Source organism: Calidris pugnax, unplaced genomic scaffold, assembly GCF_001431845.1.
Source record: "Calidris pugnax isolate Ruff unplaced genomic scaffold, ASM143184v1 scaffold416, whole genome shotgun sequence".
Taxonomy (NCBI): Eukaryota; Metazoa; Chordata; class Aves; order Charadriiformes; family Scolopacidae; genus Calidris; species Calidris pugnax.
This window is the reverse complement of record NW_015091134.1, coordinates 37,638-44,605: the sequence shown is the minus strand read 5'-3', so window position 1 is coordinate 44,605 and position 6,968 is coordinate 37,638. Positions and strand designations below refer to the sequence as shown.

At 59.9% G+C, this 6,968-nt stretch overlaps 2 protein-coding genes across 2 annotated transcripts in view; one reads left to right on the top strand and one right to left on the bottom strand.

Moving 5' to 3' along the window:
* LOC106897725 (natural killer cell receptor 2B4-like) overlaps positions 1-2,564 on the bottom strand; it is a 7,648-nt gene extending 5,084 nt beyond the window's left edge. Inside the window, exon 1 of the mRNA XM_014958539.1 lies at positions 2,174-2,564. Within this exon, the coding sequence (XP_014814025.1) occupies positions 2,174-2,519 (346 nt within the window). The 5' untranslated portion in view covers positions 2,520-2,564. The remainder of the gene's footprint in view (positions 1-2,173) is intronic.
* Positions 2,565-3,029: 465 nt separating this feature from the next.
* On the top strand, positions 3,030-5,006 carry LOC106897730 (SLAM family member 5-like). The gene is made up of 4 exons (XM_014958546.1): positions 3,030-3,041; positions 3,869-4,192; positions 4,267-4,545; positions 4,804-5,006. Exons 2-4 carry the CDS (start codon positions 3,967-3,969, stop codon positions 4,938-4,940), a joined length of 642 nt encoding a protein of 213 aa, XP_014814032.1. The 5' UTR covers positions 3,030-3,041; positions 3,869-3,966; the 3' UTR covers positions 4,941-5,006.
* Positions 5,007-6,968: the final 1,962 nt, after the last annotated feature.

Sequence of the window (6,968 nt, the reverse complement as noted above, 5' to 3'; positions counted from 1 at the left end):
AAAAAAAAAAAAAAAAAAAAAGCCCCTAAAACAAACGAACCTCTGCGGCTGCCGGGGGCGAGCGTGCGACACAACTTCACGGCTTCCTCACGGCTGCCTGTGGTCGGGGCAGCGCCGGGGGTGGACTTTGCACAGCCCCACACGACAGCCGGCGTGCAGCCCTCAACAAAGCTCAGCCCCTCCGGGAGCTCGGCTTAGCCCACCCACCCACCCATCCCACAGCCCCCAGCAGGGCTTGGGCTTCGTGCAACTGGTCCCAACACCGAGCCACGCTTGGAGGCACCTATGGAGCCACCAGCTTTGCAACCTCAGCCAGGAGACCCTAAGAAACTCCACCTTGAACCTTGTCTTCATGCAAGGATGCCCTCAGCAGGCCCTGGGGTGCAGAGGGGACCATCCCTACGCTCAGCAGATCCAGGAAGAGCAGAGAGCAGAGCAAAGAAAGGCAGAAACATCCTCCCCAGGGGCCACAAAGGAGCAGGCTGGGGTGCAGGGACTATTTATGGGGTCCCACCCCTCATGGCTCCCGCCTGGGACCTGCAGCTCATTACAAAGGGGGCCCTTCGCACCCCCTCCAGGTCCTAAACGGCCTGCAATGAGCAGAGGCTATTGCTTAGGAGGCATCTAGTGCTGCAAGGAAGATGGGAGGGCAATTTTAATCCCCCCATCTCAGGTTCATGGAGCTGCCCTGGAGGGGGGGTGGGTGTTGGGGTAGGGGTTAAAAAATGAACAAAAAATGATGCAAAAAATCCCCCCCTCACAGCCTGGAGGTGTGACCCTAATCCCCTGTGGGGACCAGGGTTGGGGGGGGTTTGCAGCTCAGCTCAGCTCAGCCTAGGGTTGCTGCAGGCTCTGCTGCTTCCAGCAAACGACTCCTAAACGGCCTGCAATGAGCAGAGGCTATTGCTTAGGAGGCATCTAGTGCTGCAAGGAAGATGGGAGGGCAATTTTAATCCCCCCATCTCAGGCTCCTGGAGGGGGGCGGGTGTTGGGGCAGGGGGTAAAAAATGAACAAAAAATGATGCAAAAAATCCCCCCCTCACAGCCTGGAGGTGTGACCCTAATCCCCTGTGGGGACCAGGGTTGGGGGGGGTTTGCAGCTCAGCTCAGCTCAGCCTAGGGTTGCTGCAGGCTCTGCTGCTTCCAGCAAACGACACCCCAACTCATACAGCCCGTGCCCCCCAAAAAACTACCCCATCAGGGTGGGAAATGGGGCTGGGAGATGCATCTTGGGGTGGTGGGAGAAGGAAGGTGGGGGTGATGCTCAACTGGTGTGTGTGTGTGTGTCCCCAAGAGCCAGGAAGGGTGGCACGATGCGGGATGCAGAGATGCAGCCGGGAGATGCTCCAAGCACCAAAATGCCCCCCCCAAAACAGACATTTCTCTGTTCCCCTCGTGCAGAAGTCACTGGTTTTGGGAGGAAGACCCTCAACCACCACCAGCTCCACTGAAATCATGGGGAAAAAGGCGCCATATTTGTTCGGTGGGGAGACCTGGATGGGAAAAGTGGCGTTTCTGGTCTTGGGGAAGGTCAGGGCTGGCTGTGGGGCAGAGACACCGCTCGGGCAGGGAAGTGACTTCTTCTGGCCAAGCCCTGTGTGTCCCGGGGAAGAGGCACTACGGAGGGGAACTGGCACCGAGGGAGAGCCGTTCCGGCTCTACCCGCTCCGGGCACCACCAGGCACAGAGTTTTAAAGAAAAGCTCCAAAACTCCACCCAGGCCCTCTCCATCTCCCTGGTGGACCCCAAACCCGGCTCGTTGCCCGTCACCCCACAGCTGAGAGCCCGTGGGTGCCGTCACCCCAGCCTTTTCTCTGGCACCCAGCTCCCCGGGTGGGCAGCAGCATCCCTCCTGCCCTGACTGTGGGTGCTGCACGGACTGGGGGTCACCCCCATCAACGACGAGACCAGGGGTCACCCCATTCCACACCGGGTGGCTGAATGAGCCCCCATCCTCCCCCAAAAAAGCCCACCACCGTGTCCCCATCTCACCTTGGCCACCGGCCGTGGCCACCAGCACCAGGAAGGGCAGCAGCACGGGTGTCAGCGGGCACCGGGGACCCCCAGGGTACCCCATCAATGCAGGCACCGGGGGTCACCCCATTCCACACCGGGTGGCTGAATGAGCCCCCATCCTCCCCCAAAAAAGCCCACCACCGTGTCCCCATCTCACCTTGGCCATCGGCCGTGGCCACCAGCACCAGGAAGGGCAGCAACAGCAACATGGGTGTCAACAGGCACCGGGGACCCCCAGGGCACCCCATCTCCGGGGGGGCACCCGAGGGAGCTCCCTGCAGCTGGAGGGGTGCGAACCCACCCCCGGGAGCCGGGTGACTGTGTCCAGCGGTGACTTCCTCTCCCGCCTGCGGTTCCTTCGCACCCTCCGCCCCTCTGTGGGCTCCTCTGCGCTGTCGCTGTCGCCCCCGCTGTGTCCCCTGGCACCCCCCTCCCCATAGCCCAACCCTCCGCCGGGGGGCATTCCCCTGGGGGGGTCGGGGGGGGATGACGGGGTACCCCATGGGGCAGAGCACGGTGGGGACGGACGCGCCACCCCGGCCAGCGGGGCTGTGGGGCTGGGTGGCTGCAAAACCTCGAGAGGAAACTCATTGTAATTACTCAGGGGGAAGGAGAGAAGTGGGGGGAGAGGAGAGGGGAGAAAAGGGGGGGTGACACAATTTTTTGGGGTTTTGCTTTCCCTTTGCAGGTCATCTCAGGAGGAGGAGAAGCTGCTGTGGTTCGTAGGGTGCAGACACGTCCAGCGCCCCCACATCCCGTCCAGGGTCCCCACCACAGGCCAGGGACAGCCCCCCCAGCAGCAGGATTGGGCCCGTCGGGGAGGAAAGTGTCCCCCCCCCCTTCCCTTGGGGGCAGCCCAGAGGATGTGGGGGGGCAGCGGATGCAAAGCTGGGGCTGATCCCCCCCTTCTGGTGCCTGCCCCCATCTCTCACCCCACGTCCCACCTTCCCTGGGGACAGCCATGGAGCACATCGCCTTCTTCTTCCTCCTCCTCTTCCTCCTCTTCCCTTTCTTCCTCTGCAAAGGTAACGGCGTGGGAGGGGGTGGAGGGGAGGTAGTGAAGGAGGTGTAAATCTGCCTTGAGAGCTGCAATGAGTTGTGTCTGGCCTCTGCACCAGGCATTCGTGTGGGGCTGGCTACTTCCCTGGGAAATGGCTTTTAAAATCCCAACGCTCTTGGTTGTGGATTGGGGGGTTTTGTTTTATTTTTCTCCCCACAACGAGCAAGAAAATGGTTTGTCACGGGGTCATGGGTTGTTGGAATCGACACCCCAAACCCAAGCTGGAAGCAAAAGGCTCTTTTGGAGGGTCGGGAAGTCCTGGCGCTACGGGTATCACTGAAATCGGGCTGTTTAGAAGGAATTATTGCGGAAAACTGTCAATTTTTTAAAGAAAAGGCTGAAAAGATTCTCGGCTCGTGAGGATTTGACTCGCTGCAGGAGGCACCGGGGAGGGTGGGGAGGGAGAGCTTTGTCAGAGATTTCCCTGTCTTCGGAAAATGGGATACCCTTTTAATTGGCCTTAGATAACAAATTTACTGGGGTGAAATAATCCCCCCACCCCACCCCGGTCATCCCTGGGAGCATCTCTTTCTCACCAGCTGACGGTAAGTGGAGGCGGAGGATGAGAGAGAAGGAGGAACTGAAAATGGGTTCCCAGACTGTTCTTGGCCGCCCCGGAGAGGACCCAAGGGACATCTGAAGGGACACCATGCCGGAGGCGTCGAGCCTCAGATCCCTGTGGAGAGAGTGGGGCTGGGTTGTGCTGGGACCCCCCCTGTGGTGGTGGCGATGATGCCCCCTCCCCAGCGTCTCCTGGGGCCACGGTCCTTTTTTCACCCCTCTCTGCTTTAGGATCCCCAAAGTGCCAGGAACAAGCTGTGGCTGCCGGTGGAGAGCTGCGGCTGGTGCTGGATAAAAATCTGCAGAAGAAGGAAAAGGTTAAATGGAGAATGTGCCTGGATACGGGACACAAAGACCAGGTCCAGAAGACTAAGAAAACTAAAAAGGTCCAAATCAAAAACGAGAGCCTTTTTTATGGGAGAGCTTTTTTCGAGACGCAAAGTCTCTCCCTGTCGATTCGGAAGGTTCACACGGCAGACAGTGGGATCTACTGGGCAGATTTTGAGGGCACAGCAGAGGCTGTTACTGAGCCGTGCTTCCGCGTGTCAGTGTGGGGTGAGTAGCCGGATCCCCATCACCCCCTGTCCCCCTCTTCTTCTCCCCTGTCCCTTCTCACCCTGTCCCCACAGAGCCCCTCGCCCCGCCGGACTTGGAGACACGCATCTTGCACTGGGAGCAGAACCGCTGCAACCTCTCCCTGCTCTGCACCGTGCCCGGGGCCACCAACGTCTCCTACAGCTGGTCCTGCAATAGGGGACACCCCGGAGCCCTGGGCCAAGAGCCCCAGCTGGACCTACAGCTCCTTGGGGACTCTGCCCCCATGGTCTGCTTATGCAACGCCACCAACTCATTGAGCTGGAGCATGGCCACCATCGATGTCACAGCCGTCTGTCTCTCTACGGGCTCAGGTTTGTGTGAAAAATGGGGGGACTTGGGGGGGGGGTTTCTCCCCCTCCAACTCCAAAATGAGCTTTGGGACTTAAATCCATAAGGGGGCGATGTAGGCGTGGGTGTGCAACATGCTGGGTGGCTGTGGACCAGTGCCACCATCTTGGGGAGCTGGCAGGGTCAGTCCCACAAGTGTGGGCAACCCCCTCGGGGGGGACCAGGGATGTGTCATCCTCTTCCCCCCAACCCACGTCCCCAGCTTTTGTCTCCATTTGCAGGCGCTTCGTGGTCCTACTGCAGCGTGAAGGGGATGCTCTGCCTGCTGGTGCTGGGCAGCCTGGGCACGGCCGTGGCCATCACACACCTCCTCCTCCGGCAGCGGGGACCCCCCTCCCACGGCGCTGGCACTGGGTAGGACCCCCCCAAGGGGCATCTCCTTGAGCTGTGCAGCAGCTGAGACCTCAACATTCCCCAACAAACGAGGTGCTTTTCACTGCCATGAGCTGTTGACCCACCTGAGCATGGATTAAAGAAAAAACAACTTTTTTTCACCCCCTTCCCCCCAGAGTCTTTATTTCAGGATCTGGAACAAATTCTGGGCTCTTCTGTGGAGGAGACCAAATGAGCTGAGCTGGTTTTCACCCCAAAAGATGAGGCTCCTCTCCAACATCCCAGGGCAAAGCCTTCCCCCGCACCAGAAGAGACCCCCAAAGGGGGGTTGAGCAAAAAGGGAAACGATTCCCTGCCCAGACCCCTCAATGGAGACAGACCCCCCCCCTTGGATGGAGCCACCCCAAGGGGATGGGGATGCGGGGACCGAGGAGCATCACCCCAGCCCTGCCTTAACCCTCCCCTCTCCATCCTTGAGGGAACCAGCTCCACGCATTGCCCGGAGCTTTATTCCCTCTCCTAAAGATCTCACCTCCAGATCTGACCCCTCCAACATAAACTGTGGCTACGGAGGCACCGTGGGGATGGAGTCCCCCCTCTTCTCTGGGGGCAGCAGCCCTTTGTCCATCCCTTATCCAGCCCCGACCCACAGATACCACCTCCTTAAATCACTGGTGGCTCTTAACCAGCTTATCCTGAGCGTGGTTCTACCCTGATCAGCCCACACTCCTGGCTTTTCCTGGTGGATCAGGGATGTCCAAGCCCAGCAGAGCCCCACTGAGGTGCCATGTTGGTCCCCTGCCCCATAGCAGCATTGTGTGGGGCCGGTGGATCACAGACGGCCGTGGTGCTGCTGGAAGAGAGCAAGGGGCTGTGGGGCCAGGAGCCCCTAATCCGATCACCCCGCTGTCTGCTTCTGGGGGAATAGGAGTTTCAGGATCTGGAACAAATTCTGGGCTCTTCTGTGGAGGAGACCAAATGGGCTGAGCTGGTTTTCACCCCAAGAGAGGAGGCTCCTCTCCAACATCCCGGGGAAAAGCGTTCCCCCTGAACCAGAAGAGACCCCCAAAGGGGGGTTGAGCAAAAAGGAACATAATGCCCTGCCCAGACCCCTCGATGGTGACAGACCCCCCCCTTGGATGGAGCCACCCCAAGGGGATGGGGATGCGGGGACTGAGGAGCATCACCCCAGCCCTGCCTTAACCCTCCCCTCTCCATCCTTGAGGGAACCAGCTCCACGCATTGCCCGGAGCTTTATTCCCTCTCCTAAAGATCTCACCTCCAGATCTGACCCCTCCAACATAAACTGTGGCTACGGAGGCACCGTGGGGATGGAGTCCCCCCTCTTCTCTGGGGGCAGCAGCCCTTTGTCCATCCCTTATCCAGCCCCGACCCACAGATACCACCTCCTTAAATCACTGGTGGCTCTTAACCAGCTTATCCTGAGCGTGGTTCTACCCTGATCAGCCCACACTCCTGGCTTTTCCTGGTGGATCAGGGATGTGCAGCAGCCCTTTGTCCATCCCTTATCCAGCCCCGACCCACAGATACCACCTCCTTAAATCACTGGTGGCTCTTAACCAGCTTATCCTGAGAGTGGTTTTACCCGAATTGGTCCCCACTCCCAGCTTTTCCTGCTGGGGATCAGCCCCAGCTTTGCATCTGCTGCCCCCCCACATCCTTTGGGCTGCCCCCAAGGCACAGGGGGGGGGACACATTCCTCCTCGACGGGCCCAGTCCTGCTGCTGGGGGGCCATCCCTGGGCTGTGGTGGGGACCCTGGACGGGATGTGGGGGCGCTGGACGTGTCTGCACCCTACGAACCACAGCGGCTCCTCCTCCTCCTGAGACGACCTGCAAAGGGAAAGGAAAACCCCCCAAAATTCTATCCCCCCCTTTTCTCCCCTCTCCTCCCCCCCGCTTCTCTCCTTCCCCCCGAGTAATTACAATGAGTTTCCTCTCGAGGGTTTGCAGCCACCCAGCCCCACAGCCCAGCTGGCCGGGGCGGCGCGTCCGTCCCCACCGTGCTCTGCCCCACGGGGGTGGGCTATGGG